Source organism: Benincasa hispida, chromosome 3 (assembly GCF_009727055.1).
Source record: "Benincasa hispida cultivar B227 chromosome 3, ASM972705v1, whole genome shotgun sequence".
Classification (NCBI taxonomy): domain Eukaryota; kingdom Viridiplantae; phylum Streptophyta; class Magnoliopsida; order Cucurbitales; family Cucurbitaceae; genus Benincasa; species Benincasa hispida.
Genome location: NC_052351.1, coordinates 16,217,110 through 16,235,464, shown reverse-complemented (window position 1 = coordinate 16,235,464; position 18,355 = coordinate 16,217,110). Strand labels below are relative to the sequence as shown.

General features: G+C 33.6%; 1 protein-coding gene across 1 annotated transcript; it reads left to right on the top strand.

The window, feature by feature from the left end:
* The first annotated feature begins 4,183 nt into the window (after positions 1–4,183).
* Positions 4,184–9,047, top strand: LOC120073388 (RNA demethylase ALKBH9B). Its single transcript, XM_039026225.1, has 6 exons — positions 4,184–4,596; positions 4,987–5,574; positions 7,407–7,492; positions 7,639–7,949; positions 8,048–8,119; positions 8,219–9,047. The coding sequence occupies exons 1-6, from the start codon at positions 4,422–4,424 to the stop codon at positions 8,496–8,498; spliced, it is 1,512 nt and encodes a 503-aa protein (XP_038882153.1). The 5' UTR covers positions 4,184–4,421; the 3' UTR covers positions 8,499–9,047.
* The last annotated feature ends 9,308 nt before the right edge of the window (positions 9,048–18,355 follow it).

Below are 18,355 nucleotides of genomic sequence, written 5' to 3'. Positions count from 1 at the left end.
GACTTGGAATTGGCAACGGTAGTGTTTGCTCTGAAGATTTGGAGACACTACTTGTATAGGGAAAAGATTTTAGTGTTCACCGACCACAAGAGTCTGAAATACTTCTTCACCCATAAAGAGTTAAATATGAGGCAGCGCAGGTGGCTTGAGTTAGTAAAGGATTATGACTGTGAGATTCTCTACCACCCAGGTAAGGCGAATGTGGTAGCCGATGCCCTCAGTCGAAAGGTAGCTCATTCGGCCGCCTTGATCACTAAGCAGGTTCAGTTGTGTAAAGATCTGGAATGAGCAGAGATTACGGTAGCAGTGGGGGAAGTCACTTCGCAGCTAGCCCAATTGACAGTGCAACCAACCTTGAAGCAGCAGATTATTGTTGCACAGCAGGGGTGATCCTGACCTGGTTTAGAAGTGTCATCAGGTAGGGTCGGGTCTGGAAAGTGAATTTTCTGTGTTAGTGGACAAGGGTCTTTTGTAATAGGGACGGTTGTGCATCCCAGCAGATGATGACTTGAAAGGGGAACTGTTGGCAGAAGTTCATAACTCTCCATTCTTGATGCACCCAGGTAGTACCAAAATGTACCAAGATGTGAAACGGTATTACTGGTGGCCCAATATGAAAAGGGAGATAGCTGACTATGTCAGTAGATGTTTAGTTTGTCAGCAGGTGAAGGCCCTGAGGCAGAAGATAGCAGGCTTGCTACAACCATTGGATGTGCCAGAATGGAAATAGGAGAGCATGGCTATGGATTTTATTATGGGGTTGCCCAGGACAGCGAAGGGTTTCTCGATAATTTGGGTTGTAATAGCCAGACTCACCAAGGTAGCACATTTTATTCCAAGAAAGCCCACGTACGCGGTGAGTAAGTGGGCTCAGTTATACATAAAAGAGATAGTAAGGTTGCATGGTGTACCAATGTCAATTGTGTCCGACAAGGACCCTCGTTTCACCTCTAGTTTTTGGAAGAGCCTCCAGGCAGCTTTAGGGTCGCGGTTGAACTTCAGTACAATGTTTCACCCCTAAACTGATGGGCAAACAGAAAGTTTAAATTAGACATTGGAGGACATGTTGTGCGCTTGTGCATTGGAATTCTCAGGGTACATTTAGTAGAGTTTTCTTATAATAATAATTATCAGGCTACCATTGGCATATCACCGTTTGAAGCTCTTTATGGCAGGGGTTGTAGGTCTTCTGTTTGTTGGGGTGAGATTGAGGAGAGGAAACTGGTGGGAACTGAGTTAGTGGAGTTCATGAATGAAGCCATGCAGAAGATCAGGGCTAGATTGCTAGCAACACAAAGTAGACAGAAAAGTTACGCGGATGTTAGGCGTAAAGATCTGGAGTTCGAAGTAGGTGACAAAGTGTTCCTGAAAGTGGCGCCGATGAAGGGTGTCCTGAGATTCGGGAAGAAGGGTAAGCTAAGTCCATGTTTTGTAGGGCCATTCTAGATCTTGGAGCGGGTCGGCTGCGTGGCTTACCAGTTGGCCTTGCCACCATCTCTCTCCGCGGTCCATAATATATTTCATGTCTCCATACTGAGGAAATATTTAACGGATCTGTCTCATGTGGTGGACTTTGAGCCCTTGCAACTAAATGAAAACTTGAGTTACGAGGAGAAGCCCGCACAAAATTGTGGCCAGTGAGGTGAAATTGCGCAGCAAGGAGGTGCCATTAGTGAAGGTTCTGTGGTAGAACCATCAGTTTCAAGAAGCAACTTGGGAATAAGAGGACAAGATGAGAGCACTACATCCAGAGCTCTTCCAGGATTAGAACTTTCGAGGACGAAAGTTTATTAAATGGGGGAAGAGTGTGATGCCCCAAAGTTTTATCTTTAAAGAAAAAAAAGAAAGAAAAAAAAAAGAAAAAAAAGGAGAGTTGATGGTTAATTTTAGGAAAAAGAAAAAGGGTTTAGGGTTATAAAGGTGTTAGGGGACCTTGGGATGCGTGCAAAAAGAAAAAAAAAGGGAAAAAGAAATTATTTTTTTTTCTTCTTTCTCCAGTTCGCGAACCCCCTTTCACTGTGCAGTCGCCGCCGCCTCCTTCTTTACTGGCCAACCTTCGACATCCAGCCACGATCGCCGATCGTTTTTCTTCCCTGTCCATTGCTCAACCTTTGGTTTCGATCGTTAGCTTCGACCACTCCCAGCCACTCGACCGCAAGCGTTCCAGTCGCGCCTCGTCGAACATTGAAGTCGAGAGCTTATCGTCGACCCGATGCAGATGAAGCCGTCGAACGCTGAAGTCGCGAGCCACGTCGTTTCCAGCAGCGCCGTCCTCTCCGTCCGCCTGTCACTAGTTCGGGTCGCCGTGGATCCCGGTGGTTTCGACCGTTCTGTCTGTTTGGGTAAGTTTGGTTTTTTTTTTTTTTTGGCAGCCCATTGTCATTTGGGGATTCTTGGGCCTAAGCTAACGTTCACCTATGGATTTTGCGATTGATTTTAGGAACGTGTGACGGTGAAGAAAGTTTGCGAGCGGAGTAAGGTCTCGTTTTGGGATAGTTTGTTATCCTAAGGTAAGTGGTTTACTACCGGTTGCCCTAAGATCTTGTTAAGCCTACTGAAAATTTCTATGTCATTTATGGATAATCTGTGATGTATTTTGATATGGGTAATTGTAGTTGACGTTTGAGAATACTGTGTAAAGTTGGATGTAAGAGTAGATTGAATACTGTGATAAGGTTGATGCATGAGTAGGCTAGGGATAGGGTGTTAATGTTGATGTAAGAATAGATTGTGACAAGGTTTAATGTATGAGTAAACTATGATAAAGTTGATGTATGGGTAGCAGTATTAAAGTTTGATGCTGATTCATGGTCTTGATTGCATGCTTATGTCTGAGATTGTACTGAATGTTTGTATGCTTATGTCCATATGAGATTTTAGTGGCTGTTAGTGTACCATGAGGCTATGCACATCGCATGTGTGACCCTTTGGGCCCACATCCTATGCTTATGTACGGAGTCTTTTTTGGGATCACCACTTGTATTTATGCCTGTGACCTTTATGTTACTACTTAAGAAAGTGTGCCTTCGAATTCGCCTTTTATGCCTATGCCTATGCCTATGTCTATGATGCCCTTGTGCATTTTGGTCCAATGGATAGACTAACAAATCACTGAGTGGGCCAAGTACTGGGCTACTTACTGAATATATCTTTATACTCACCCTTTTGTTTTCCTATTTTTTAGGTAAGGGTAATGACAAACTGGCGCATGACAAGAGAGATCCGTGACCTGGTCATTAGAACGATTTACTGCTTCCGCACCTAGTATCATGTTTTGAAATCTGGTTTAGGAGTTAGGCATCTTACACTTTCGTGCAAAATATATCAAATTTTTTTTATTTAACTATTTAATTTCCTTCATTTTTTTTAGTAGGGTTAACGGCTGTCTCTTATACACATCTAGATGTGTATAAGAGACAGGCCTATGAGCCTAGTTATCATGTTTTGAAATCTGGTTTAGGAGTTAGGCATCTTACACTTTCGTGCAAAATATATCAAATTTTTTTTATTTAACTATTTAATTTCCTTCATTTTTTTTAGTAGGGTTAAGGGTACCCCGAATGGTAAATTATTTTATTTTATTTTAGTTTATTTATTATTATTTAATTATGTTTTCATATCTTTGCTCATTTGAGCATTACTAAATAAAATTTGGCTCTTTTATTTGATGGTTTAAAAGAAATTGTACGATTAAGCCTATGCATGCATGAAGTAGCGTCCTAGAATTAAGTAGGAAACTAGGATCGTTACAATAATGATAGACTTGTATAAGTTTCTATCACTAATTAAATGATAGACTTCTATTAGTTTCTATCACTCATAGATATTGATAGATTTCTATCAGCGTCTATCTATATTAGACTTGTATCAATTTCTATTATTGATAGACGTTGATAGTCTTCTATCGGCGTCTATTTATGATAGAATATCGATAACAATGTCTATCACAAATATAATTAAAATTTGCTACTAGTGTAACTATTTTTCTTATTTTTTTTTATTTTTGAAAATTCTCAAAATTCCCAGAAAAAAGATCAAAAAAATAAATAGTAATAAAAAACTAGTAGTACTTGAAAGGGGAAAAAAAGAAAAAAACATGTCTAGGGCTTTTTTAGTGGCCTGACCCAAAACCGTAACTATAAAAGAACAAGAACCCGAATCCGAGCGAGAATCTAATGCTGTTTTTCTTAGGTACTTATCTTCCAAAATTTTGCATTTGCCGCTGTCGAATTAGGACAATATTCGCAATTCCGCTCTATATTTTGCGGTCCACAAACCAAGTCTTCCCATAATTTTGATTTCTAGCACCATCGCTCCGCTCGAGTTCTCCGGCTTTGCTCTGGACAGATTCTTTGCTTCTTCACCAACATCTTCACAGCCATCGTCTCCCTCCATTGCAGTCGATTGTCCGTCACTCGCCGATGGCGATTAGTCATCAGCATCTCAAATTGGAAGACCCTTTTCTTCATAATTACAAGCCCTCAGAGCTACGGATCGCTTCCGAGTTTCTCACCACTTGGCTTCCGTTTCTTTCCAGAGATCTTTGTCGAGACTGCACCAAATTGCTCTCCGATCGTATCCGTGCCCTCGATCCAGGTATTCTTTTTTTTTTTTTTTTTTTTTTTTTTTTTTTTTTTTTTTTTTTTTTTTTTTTTTTTTTTTTTTTTTTTTTTGGCTTTTTATTCGTTCTTGATGTATTGTTGCACGAGGGGCGTTAAAGAGGATAACCCCTCTAATCTTTTAGGTTCTTTAACATATTTTGAGTGTATGAAGGAAAAATTATAAATTTTAAAGAGTTGGGGAATCGATTTTATTAAATTAGAGCTCTGAGATTTCTTGATGTGTTCTGTTGCTAAAAAGAGTGAGGCGTCTACTGTGTTTGACAATTTACGTGATCTGTACCTTTGGTTCGCAAGATCTCGATGCTTCCCCCGTTTAATCATTAGGATTATCTGATGGAAATTGTTGAACTTGGCAATGTTGTAGCTGTCCGTTCCGGCGAGAATTTTGGTGCTGCACCACCAGTGGAAGACATGCATGAGAGTAATGGGAATCAGGATGATGCCTGTGATGCAAACTCTCTTGGAAGTTGGAAAGATGAAGGGGAAACAAATTCATTAGGGAGTTGGAAGGACGGCATAAATGAAGGGAATGAAGCTGATGTAGTACCTGAAACTTCTTCTAGTGAACTGTCCTCTAAATTAAATTCCACCAAGACCTCAGGGCCTCGAATGTCGTGGGCTGATATGACTCAGGAAGATGAACTAGAAGAAGAAGATGATGAGTATGAATCGGAAAAAAGATTAGTCAGTATTAATGAGTCCACAAGGAAATTAACAATATCGAAGGTTATTGAGAAGCCAACGCTGTCTAGAGAGCAGAGAGAGCACATCAGGTTCATGAATGTTGGACGGAAGAAAGATTTTATCTGTCTGGAGAGGTTTAAAGGAAAATTAGTCAATATTCTTGAAGGACTTGAGCTTCATACAGGTATTTTTAGTGCTGCAGAACAGAAGAGAATAGTTGATCATGTTTATGCACTTCAGGAGATGGGCAAGAAGGGAGAATTAAGAGGTAATTATTCCCATATTCCCATTTGCATATTAATATCCTTTATCTTCTACTGAATGCTGACATAGTGGTTCGTGTGTATGTAACAGGGGGATTTATCCCATTCCTTATTTGTTTTTTTCTTAGTATGGTATGTATGATTTACCTGGGCTCATGTAATATGTCACATCAGTATAAGTATAGTATCTATAGAGCTGTTAGTCAGTGACAAGTACAACATAGGGATCCATCCTATTTCCATTTAGTATTTTTTGTTCTAGCATGTAAGGTAATAAGCTAATATCATGTTAGTTAAAACAAATGGTAAAGCTATGAGGCATGAAACCAGCTGTCATGGAGTAGGTGGTTTTGGGAGAGTGTGACCCTGTCATATTATCTGGCTTTGCTTATGTAGAATTTTCATTGGGAACGTTCTAAGAATGCATTTTTGGCCTTTCCTGCTTGCTTCTATCAACCCTCAGATCAATTACAGCCATTTTGCAGCATCCAACATCTTATAGTCTGGGCTCTAAATGCTAATTCTAGTATCTAATTAACCACACCACAGACTGGCTCATTCCATTATAAAATACTTTATTTATAAACTATTGGGGGTTTGTTGTAGGCTAGTATCTCTCTTGGATTTATATCTTTAAATCTGTTCGTGCATCTTGGTTGTTAACCTTCTTAAGAGTGTTGGATCGTGGATCCTTTTGCTATCAATATATCATGTGTTGGCCTAGTGGTAAATAAGGGAATATCCCCTTGATAAAGGGATAAGAGGTCATGGATTGAATCCATGGTGGCCACCTACCTAGGATTTAATATCCTACAAGTTTTCTTGACATCCAAATGTTGTAGAGTTAGGTGGGTTGTCCTCTGAGATTAGACGAGATGCGTGTAAGCTATCCTGGACACTTACGAATAAAAAAAAAGAGAAAAAGATTACTGACCCTCTCGAATTGGCTCGGTGGTTCTTGTTATTTTCCCTTGTAATCCTATTCTTGGAAGTTAGTAATACAATGTAGTAAGGAGGTAACCTTACAAACTCTTCCAACCAAATTACCAAGCAAATTTGAATGCATAGCCATTTTCTCTGCCCTCTTTTGTTGATTGTATGTCAATTCACATACTGCATTGTTCATGGTGTGCGTTATCTTGAAAAATTTTCTCTTTGTGTGGATGTGGTCCAAGAGAGAGCAAGATAAGTTAAATGATCAAAGAATTTGTGAAATACGATGGCTATATCCTCGAAGATGTGATGGCTGCATTCGATCGAAAGAAAGGCTTTGATGAAGCAATTCCAAAGGACTTATAAGTGGTGATCAATGAGGATTGTAGTAAAGTGATCAGCTTTCTTATTAGAGCTAGGTGCCAATTAAAAGCCAATAGGATATGATTTCAAAATAAAGCAGCATAAGGGCAAGTAATGAAGATATGTAGCAAGAATTTCTTTGGAAAAAGGACACACCAGTTTGGTGAGGAAGCAATTCGGGGTTCTTTCTTTCTTTTTTTCTTTTCTTTTCTTTTCTTTTTTTTTTTCTTTTTTTTTTTTTTTAACATCAACAGTGCAAATGCTTCCATGACCAAAGTTCTCACAAGAAAAATTCTGATGTTCTTTGGGAAAGTACCCTTCTACAAAACGTGAGTGTAGAGCTGTAGTGTGATGTTGAGGATGTGATTCTTTGAGTGTGAAGGGCCCATCTTTTTCTAATGGCCATCTCCAACTTTTCTTTATTTTTCTATTCTGTACAAACATGACAATGACTTTTTCCCCCTTGTTTTTTTTTTTCTTTTGATTACATTACAATGATTTGAATGCAACACCACATTCACCATTTTTAAATTTTTTGCAGAACGAACATTTTCAGCTCCTAAAAAGTGGATGAAGGGAAAGGGGCGTGTAACTTTGCAGTTTGGGTGCTGTTACAATTATGCACCTGTGAGTCTATCTGATTGCTAAGTTGGTGTGGTTTTTTGAATTGCTTTTAGTTTTTCATTTTCAAGATTCAACTAATTGTGATGCTTGGGCTAGTATCCCTAATTAGAGTATCATGATTAATGAAGGGTGAATCATTCTAATGACAGGATAAAAATGGAAATCCTCCTGGAATTCTTCGTAGTGAAATTGTGGATCCAATACCTTCTCTCTTTAAGGTGATCATTAGAAGGTTGGTGAGGTGGCATGTGCTTCCTCCAACATGTGTTCCTGATAGTTGCATTGTGAACATCTATGATGAAGGGGACTGCATTCCTCCCCATATTGACAACCACGATTTTGTTCGACCTTTTTGCACTGTGTCATTTCTCAGTGAATGCAATATTGTTTTTGGATCAAACCTTTCTATTGTAGGACCGGGTGAATTTTCTGGGCCAATTGCAATCCCTCTGCCTGTGGGGTACGCCGATTATGTTTACTTTCGTGGTTAATTACCCATTTCCATCTCTGCAGAATTGCATTAGATTTTCAATCTTACTGTTATTCATTTTCTCGCAGGTCTGTTCTTGTGTTAAATGGAAATGGAGCTGATGTTGCTAAGCATTGTGTACCTGCAGTCCCAACAAAGAGGTATAATTCACGAAGGCAGTTTGATTATGATTCTATTTAGCAATGATCTCTGCTTGCTAGTTATTCAACCTAACGTGCCTCATTTCTGGTCTATATTAGGATATCAATTACATTTAGAAGAATAGATGAGTCCAAAAGGCCAATTGAGTATGCTTCAGAACCGGATTTGCAGGGAATCCAACCATTGCCCTATGAAGCAAGTGAAAATGATGTACCAACTTCTCCCGTGTCATCAGAAAGAGAAATAAGGAGGCAGCCATTTAGGAGGGGTGGTCATATGAGAAACAGGGGATCTGGAAACAGAAGCGACACTCGATTTGATCCACGCAATCCAGGTAGAGGTCGACATAGTTCAGCAGATAGAAGGACCAGAGAGTAAATCTAGACAGCTGAAGAGTAGCATTCATTTAACAGTCCTGTTTCATCAATTTTCTGCATCAGACAGTCGGGTATTAAGATTAATACATAAAAAGCTACAAGGCAACTGGTTTGCAAGTTCTGTATCATGTTGACATATTAGATATTATTCGTTTGTGTACCAAGAATTTTCCAAGCATATATTAGCACGTTTAGATGGTGTCATATTTGTCAGATTCCTTTATTATATTGTTACTTTGTTACTGAAATGTTGTAAAAAGTTCGAGTTTCTGCCCTTGGGAGTGTCCGATTGATCCAGAACACAACTCTGAGCAGAATTCTCAAATGGATCTTAGATCATACCTTGCAGAATGAGAAATAAAAGCATAAACATATTTATTCTACAGCACACAACATCAAAGTCGGAGGCAATGCTGCTGATCACCAGTTTCAAGCTATCTTGTATAAGAGCAATTCATCGGGATTTTACTGAGTGAAGATTTTGTGTTCATATTGATTTATTGATTGTAAGCGCCCTGTGATTAAAAAGTGTTCTGAGTATATTCTCCCACTCTCTCTCTCTCTCTCTCTCTCTCTCTCTCTCATTTTAGCCTATTTTTAAATCTTCTCCCACTGTAATGAATTTGAATCGTGGTGAAATCTCTCTCTTTTGTGCATTGGTGAAATATATAGAGGATTGTTTCTTATATAAAGTCGAATTTTAGCCTATTTTTAAATCTTCTACCACTCTAATGAATTTGAATCGTTAAGCTTGTAGGAGTGAGAATATTTTGAAGGGATTTTAGCTCTGCAAAATGAACTGGAGATGATTATATGGCAGGGGATTCTGTTGCTTCAGATAAATGTTACATTAAAAGCCACTTCCTCAATTGTAAATTATTTCAGATGGGACCATGAAATTCAACATCCAAAAAAAGCTACTCTACATGGAAGTTTAGAATGGGCCAGTATCATCCACATTCACAGGCCACTGGACTCTTCTTCGGCCTGTAAATCTCAACATTAGAACTTCAATATCATTCTCTGTATATTATCATATGTTCTTTGATATAATCCTCTTGGACTGATCTAAATATTGAAATCAACATACCAAAAACAGGAGGAAATGTTTAACCATATTCAGATTGATGCATATAACAATGTCTCAAAAGGAATAATAAAGGTTGGTTCAAGGTTCATACTCCTCTAGATAATATATGTGTTGAATTTGTATTTATAAAGGAACTGAAAAACTTCAAAATTTAAATGCTTCTGTCTCTGTTTTCCCCAGTGTTAAATTAATTGAACTGCATAGAAGAAAAGGGTCCACCCTAGAGGGGCAGGGCAGTGAAAAGTTAGCATATTTAAGAGCTAAAACAGAGAGAAGAAAAGTTGAGGAGAGAGCAGAAAAACACAATACGTAATAAGAGGGAAAGTCAGTACTGTAAGTACCAATATTATTCCATCTACGTTTGCCCTTTTTTTATTTTTCTTGTGTGCTTTGGTTGCTTTCTACAAGTAGTTTGTAATTATGAATTCCATTTTTCAGTCATTGTCCACAAACTAAACCTACTATCATTTTTTTTTAAGGCTAAAAACTTGTGGATAGGGTTTTCTTTATGTGGTTACATGTCTCTATCCTTAGGAGTGAAGGGTAAATAATCATAATATATACTTTTTTTAAAAAAAATATATATAAATATATANAATAATTTTTATTAAAAAAGAGAGAGAGAGAGAGAGAAATAGGGGTCTAGAGAGATATGGAATGATATTGTGATGTATGTTGAGTGATATGGGTGAGAAAATAAGAGAGAGATTTATGATTACCCGGAAGAAAAGGGAGAGTGTACCAAAACCCTAGGGCTGTACACACAACTAAGGGGACTCCCCCCATGAGGTAAGCTTCTCAGGATTTTTTTTTCTTTTTTTAAAATTCAAATTTTAGGTTAAAAAATAATTCTAATTTTAGTTCGTAACAATTTAGTTTCTATATTTTCAAATTTTTATCGATTTAGTTCATAAACTTTAATAAGTGTATTTTATAATATATTACGATTCAGTCTATCGTTATATAGTTTAATGAAATTTCTTACACGTGTAGATGGATAAACTGATTGAGAATCAAATTTACTTATAAACTATAAAACTAAGTTGTTACGTAATAAAAATTGATACATAATTTATATATAAAAAAAAATTGAAGATTTACTTAGTCGTTATAAATTACAAAGACTAAATTGTTAGTTATAGATTTATACGAGAGTTTAAGAATAAAAAATAAAAAGTAAAAGTTTTAACATATTATTAAAAAATAGTTTTAATTGATAGGGGTAGAGAGAGAAGTGGTAGTGATTTTTCACTGATAAAACCAAGTCTAAAAAGTTAAAACTTTGAAACAAGGACTGGAACACATTTGGCCAATAAAACAAAAAACACCCACACTGTGAAATCTCTGTGTTTCTCTATTGAATTGATTTGTTTTAATTTATTATGGTTCTAAACCCCATAGAAATGCATGATAAGGAAAGGCATATCTCATGATGGCTGTGTCAAAATCAAACAAATTATGTAATCTGTAAAAGGTGGATGTGTGAGAGAGACACACAAAGTTGGAATTGGAGAAAGGAATGAGACAGTTAACAGTATGAATTCAAGGAGAAGCTCTATCTGTGTGTTGTGTTTTGTGTTTTGTTTTGTTTTCACATTTACCTAGAAAAACCCAAAACCAAACAACAATATCTTCATATTTCAATTTAAGAAAAAGAAAAAAGTTAATTAATAATAATTATTAATCTCAAAAAAAAAAAAAAAAAAAAAAAACCATGCACAAATTTTTCTAAGACAAGATAGGTACTTCAGATGAAATCAAACAATATATTTGATTAAAAAAAAAAAAAGGAGATTTCACTAATAAGCTGGGGTTTGGGTTTTGAATTTGATGATTTGTTAATAAACTAATTAATATTACACAATCAATGTTTTTTTTTTCTGTAAAATTATTTAATGAGATTATTTGTAATATTCGTTAGACGTGAATTTGAAATTTGTATATCTGTTAGTAACTATCAGCTACAAAGTTAAAATAGTTTTGTAATTTTTCCCCTATGGCTTATGTCCAATGATAAATTTCAGTCACATTATAGCCATCTCTTTTTTCAAATTAATACAAACTCAAGAAGAAAGTGTTCACATAGGGAATACTTATTATTTTTTTTTTTTTCTTAAGAAAATTTACATTCGTGTTTTTGTTATTTTCAATAAAAGCACAACATGTTTGAATGAATTTGGGTCTAGATGAAATTTTAAATCAATTAGGTTTGTTGGCAGTAATAAATTTCAATGATTTATCGGTTTCACGTACAAACTAGATGAGAGTATAATCAATTTGGTACCACATCAATGCGAGTAGTCTTGCAAGTCAACTCTAGTGATATGTTCAAAACCAATAACTTTTAAGAAAGTTTCAAATATTTTATTTAATTTTTGAAATTGATAAAATTATATTGAAAATCGATATCAGAGCTAAATTTTTGTTTCAAATTTATGAATTTTGACGGTCTTTTTTAATGGTGTCTCTACATAACTTTATTTTCTTGAAATTAATGAGTTGATGAAGATTTTAAATTATTTTATTTAAAATTAGTGGATGGATTGAAACTCTTATGCTGAGTTTTATGTGATGAGTTTACTTCTAGTTCTTTGTACATATTGAACCTCTTGTGCTTGATCTTTTGATGAATGCATCAATCGAGATTGGAGTATGATAAAAGTACTATGGATGTGTCAACTTATTGAGATGCTCCAATGCACCTACTGATCTCAACTTGTTTTTTTTAAAAAAAATAGTAGACGAATGAGTAAAAATTGAAAAAGAGCATAAATTGCAACACTTATTTAAATTTAGGTTGAATTTGATGAAATCGAAAATTTATAATCGAAGTGGTTAAAATTGTTTTTTATATACACACAAAATGAGGTGATCAATTACATAAGCATTTTTAGGTTTTCGTTTATGTGAACATTAATCCATTTATGGAACATATGATTTCAACTAACTAAATCTTATATTTCAACATGAATCCATTGAATAATCGTAGAAGTTGCCAAAATGACATAGCTCAATTAGCATATGTATGTTTTAGATAAAGAGATTTGTGATTTGAAATCCCCTACATTGGGTAAAATTCAAAGAGATGTATCTTGTCTTCACTTCTCCCAACAATAAATTGCCTCACTTTATTAAAAAAAAAAAAAAAAAAAAAAAAATTCTTTCTCTCTATTTGACACTCACATCGTTTTTTTTTTTCCTTCCTTTTGAAGGTATTACATTAATGCGTGGGGTGGGAGAATTGAATCTCTAATCTTGAGTTTAATAGTACAAACATTATGTCAATTGAACTATACTGATTTTGGTACACTTACATTGTCTTATTCTTTAGTTACACATATTATTTATTAGCAAATACTTTGCATTGTATTTGATTGATATATATGTCTTCATGTAATTTTTCTTTTGATGTTTCTCACATACATCTAACAAAAAGCTTTGTACATTTGTTAAAAAGAAAAAGAAAGGCACATAACAATTCATTAAATCAAAACATAAAAGGACAAAGATCAAAACTTTGAAAACATGTATAAATTAAGAACAAAATTAGAAAACAATACAAGAATATAATGTAGTTTTTAAATATAAAATGGTGGAGGCAGAAAAAAAAAAAAAAAAAACACCCTAGTTAAGGGTACATATGGGTCAGAGGAGACTGTCTTAACAAAGATCACAAAAACATCTTCTTGGGAGTTGGGAAACATATACATATCCCTAATTCCACACTTAAATCATTGGGTTGGAGTTGATAGGTTGGGGAATATATGTTTTATTGAGAGAGAGAGAATTAGTAAATAATTAAGAGATTTTTGGTAATTAAAAAAAAGAAAATTGAAATGAGACTTGAGAGGGGGGAGGATTGAATATGATAGGACGTTAGTGAGTGAACGTTTATGAATAATAATTATGGGTTTTTGGCAAAAAAAAACAAAAAAAAACAAAAAAACAAAAGGATTCGAATGAAAACAAATTGGAAGAGGTGACTAAACAAAAAAGTGATGAATGGATTCTACGAGAGAAAGTGGATTTTAGTATGATCTTTTCTTATATCCATTTTTTTTAAATTTGTGATATATTATTCTCACTTCTAATCTGGTGTGCTGGGAATTGCAAATATACACACTCACTTTGTATTTCTATGAGACACCTAATTAGACCCAACACTAACACAATCTTCTCTCTTATCAACTTTGGATTTATATGAAATAAGGGTATGAGGATTCGAATTACGAACCTTGTAATTTTTAACACAATCAAATATCAATTGATCTATATTCTATTTGGTTGTATATTTGTGTTCTTAAATTTAACGTGTAGAGGTAAGAAAATTTGAACTTATGATAGATTGAAGATCTATTTACATTAATTAGTTGAACTAAAATGACAAAAATTAATTTTAAATAATTAAATTTAAGAATTATTAAAGGTACATGAATTAAATTTAAACATCGTATTTAATGTTAATTAATATAGCAAAGTTTTTATCAATGAATGGAGAATGAATTGCAAAATCTTCATTTGCTAAGCATTAACACAGTAAACGTTCTATAAAGGAAAAAAAATTAATAAAACTTAGTCTAGAAAATTAGCCAATTATATTAAATAAAAATAACGTAGAGTAGTTGGTCTTTAATGATATTAAATATCATTTTTGGATTCCTAAAAGATTTATATCGTTATATTAAAATACAAATAATAAATAAATTTAGGAAATATAGAATACTTGTGCCACTGACTTTTAGGGGCGGGGCAGGGCAGGGCAAGGGCATGGTTTTAATTAATTTGTAAAATCGAATTTCAAAGATATGCCGTCCTAATGTTGAACTAGACTCGGCCAAGATCTATAAAAACATCTCGTATATTAAATTAAATATTACCATGTTTGAATATTTTTAATAGCTTTAGGATTTAATCAACTATGTTTCTTAAGGGTTTGTTCCTACCTACCCACCACTCATTAATTGACAACAACTTATGTATGTGGGTCGATCTCCCACATTGCTGGTTGAATTCGAGGAGAAAAAAAATCATTTTCTTTTAATATATCTCAATAAAAAAATAATAATTAACCATGGTAATGTTGCATATTATTAACACTATTACCATGTCCCGAACCTAATAGTGATATATCCATTCAAAAAGAGAATAAAGTTCTATATGTATGTAGAGAACTAAACAACTCAATACAAATTAGATAGCATAAAGAGTGTTAGAGAAAAGCCTTCCAATTAAGAGTTATAATAGATGCAAAATCACTGGAGGGATCAGTAATATAATAGAGACATCATAATTACAAAAAAGATCGAATTTGGTGTTCAAAGGACTGCCAACCATATAATATATCCCATAAATGACTTTGAGGTTTTTCAACGCTTTGGAAAGTTCTTCTGTTTCTTTCGAGCCAAATGTGCTATAAAGAGAGCAATAATTGCTCCACATAATTCCAACTTTAGAGTTCATTTTAAGTTGAATCAGTTGTTCAACAAGGGAGCTTCATGATTGAGGGAAACCAACGACAGCCACATCATTGTGGACGGTCCTAAATGGAAGTTGAGTATCTACAATTGATAAACAAATGATCCACCATCTCTAACATGTTAGAAATCATATTAAATTTTCCTTCACTCACGAGCTTAAATTTTTGGGTCAATTGGTGATTTAAGATGATATTGAAGTAAGTTGTTTCAAGATGTCCTAGGTTTAAGCCTCTGCATTGTTATTTCCTCCCCTATTTAATATTCGTTTCCACTTGTTTGATCCATTTTCATATTACGAGTCCACAAATGAGAAGGAGTGTTAAATATTATATTAAATTTGTCTTCATTCATGAGTTTAAGCTTTTGGGTCAATTGATGATTTAAGTAGACACGTCAATTAAGATTAAGATATATAATGAAGCATGTCTAGCTTGACATTTCTCTAAGGTGTGTTGAGGCGTTTATGTAGAGTACTCCAAGTAAAAAATGTGTACTTTAAAAGCAGACTACATGTTCGAACAAAATCCAAAATAAGAGAAACAAAGCCAATCCTATATTAACTAATTTATTTGTCTAATTAGTTTTTCTTTAGTTTAAACACCAACGAAACCTTAAACGAAATCCAAAATAAGAAGAACATATATAATTTTTATTCAACTATATATTTTTCTTTTAAAAAATTAGTTATAATATTTGAAACACAAGTTCAAAAAGTAGATTATAAAATTGTGAAATAATCATAATTATAAAATTATCATAAAATTAAAACAAAAACTCGATTAAAAGAAAGTTATTTTTGCTAGTTTACTACTGAAAGAAGCCAAAAAGAACACTAATAGATAAACAAAAACAATAAACTAAATTCATTATTACAATTTACCATTTCCCAAATCAATTTCCAAAGACATCTAATCAAAACTGGTTTTCTGAGCTGATTAATCAGGGACAGTTTTTTTTTTCCCCTTTTTTTTAAAATTTTTGAATTTGAATTTTTTATTTTTTTACTGATTAGAGAATTTTTAAGACAGGCCCAACAAACCTCCGAGGTAGCAGAAGAGGATTTGGAGCTAATTTTGGTTCTTAGCCTTTTTAAGGTAATGTTATTCAAGCCAAAATTAGAACAATAAATTTTGCAGCCAAAACCCTCGAGTTATACAAATTAAATTTAACTGCAGCCATATATATATATATATATGCAATGATCCTTTTTTTCTTCAAATAATAACAATGGAGTCTATTGAATTTGGTTGAAACCAACCTTCAAAGTGAAAATGAAATGATCAGTTCTACAACATAAATGCTATAGAACCCATTTAGGGTTTTTAAAGCCCTATATATCCAAATAGATATGAATGTTCCTATACTGAGGAAGGCAAACAGATCCATTACCTTTCATAAAGATTCAATCTTTTTTCCTTTTTTCTTTAAAAAACAAAGAGATAATTTTAACAGCTGGGTTTTCCCATATTTGTAAATGAAAGGGGAGGTTTATAATTTTTTTTAATTCTTTTTTGAAAAAAAAAATATATCTTTTTGGCCCCGAGATTTAAAAAATGGGTAAAAATACATGTTTTACCCCTAGGTTTTGGGTCTAATTTCTATTTGATACTTAAGTAGGTTTCAAAATATTATATATTTAGTCCTCATGTTTCTTGGTTTAGTTTTGATTTAGTCCGTAGGTTTCAAAATGTTATATTTTACCATTGATATTTGGGTTTTGTTTTAATTTGGTTCCTAAGTATCAAGATTGAAACTTTTAACCTCGATTTTTTACTAAATATTCATTTTCAGTCTTTAGTGTTCATATCTATCAAATAATTTAAAAGAATTATAAAAATTGTAATCATGTTGTTTTACAAATATAGTAAAATATACTGTTTATTAGTTATAGTGCCTATCGCAGTCTATCGACATCTATTAGTGTCAAGAATAGATGTTTATCGTGGTCTATCATTGATAAACAATGATATTTTGCTATACTTGAAAATGTTTTTAGCTATTTTACTATTTAAAACAACTACCCTTATAATTAATTAAATTTTACTTATTCATCAATGTTAAAATTAAAATTTAAAATTTCACTTTATAATTATTTTAAACTAATTAATAAATATTAATGCTAACGACAAAAAATGAATATTTAATGTAGAATTGAGTTTGAAAGTGTAAATCTTGAAACCTTGGGAATTAAATTGGCCTTCTTTTCCTCACATTATACCGACGGCTCATTTTGAATGAATGGATATATTTTTTTAGGATATGATGAGGATGTTATGATTGTGCCAACCTAGTTGAAATGACCCGATGCACCTAATGATCACTCATGAAACGTATTTTGTTAAAAAAAAAAAATTAGAAACTAAATTGAAACTAAACTCAAAGTTTAAGAACTAAATGTGTAACATTTTAAAATTTATTGTCCAAATTGAAATTAGAGCAAAACTTAAGAACAAAAAAAAATATATTCTGAAATATATATAAAAAAAATTATCACTGTCAAGGAGAGGTTGAATGGGTGTGTACTTTATGGAACAGAGTATCTTCTCGTTTCCGATACAAAGGAGGGAAGGGGTTGGAGGGTAGCCTCTCCCTAAGTTTGTAAGTACAATAACCCTTAAAATTACACCACACCTCTGTTTTATTATTGTTTTCTAGCCCTCACACAACCATAAAATAGAAACCCTACACTGTAAATTGTAAGCCCACCCTCTTCTTTCTCTCTCACCAAAATTCATTATTATTAATTAATTAATGTGATCAAGACAACAACAACAACAACAAACTCAACTGGAAGGATCAGCATTATTATTATTTTAAGAATCTTCAAGTTTACTGTTTTACCCATTATTTTTTTATTGCATGTACAGAAATATCCCTGGCCTGAAAAGATTTGGGATAGGATGGAATGGAATAGAATAGAATGGAAGGGATTGATAATATATTTGGATGAATTTTATATTCATATGCTTTTTTTTTTTTTTTAAATAAAAAAGTAATAATTTATTTTACAATTTGTATACATCTCATTCTTGTCGTAAAAAATATCACTAAAATTAATTTGATCTCTTTTCTTTTTACAGACTATGGAGACTAAGTCCCTATGCAATAAAAATTGACTCTTTAATTTTGATCAAAATTTTCATGGTATATGAACTAAATCAAAATTGTTGTACGGTGAAGTTTGAGAACAGAGGTTTCGTTTGGTAATCATTCGAGACCTATTTGGTAACCATTTCACTTTTCATTATTGGTGTTTGAAAATTAAGCAAATTTCCACCCAATTTTTTTACA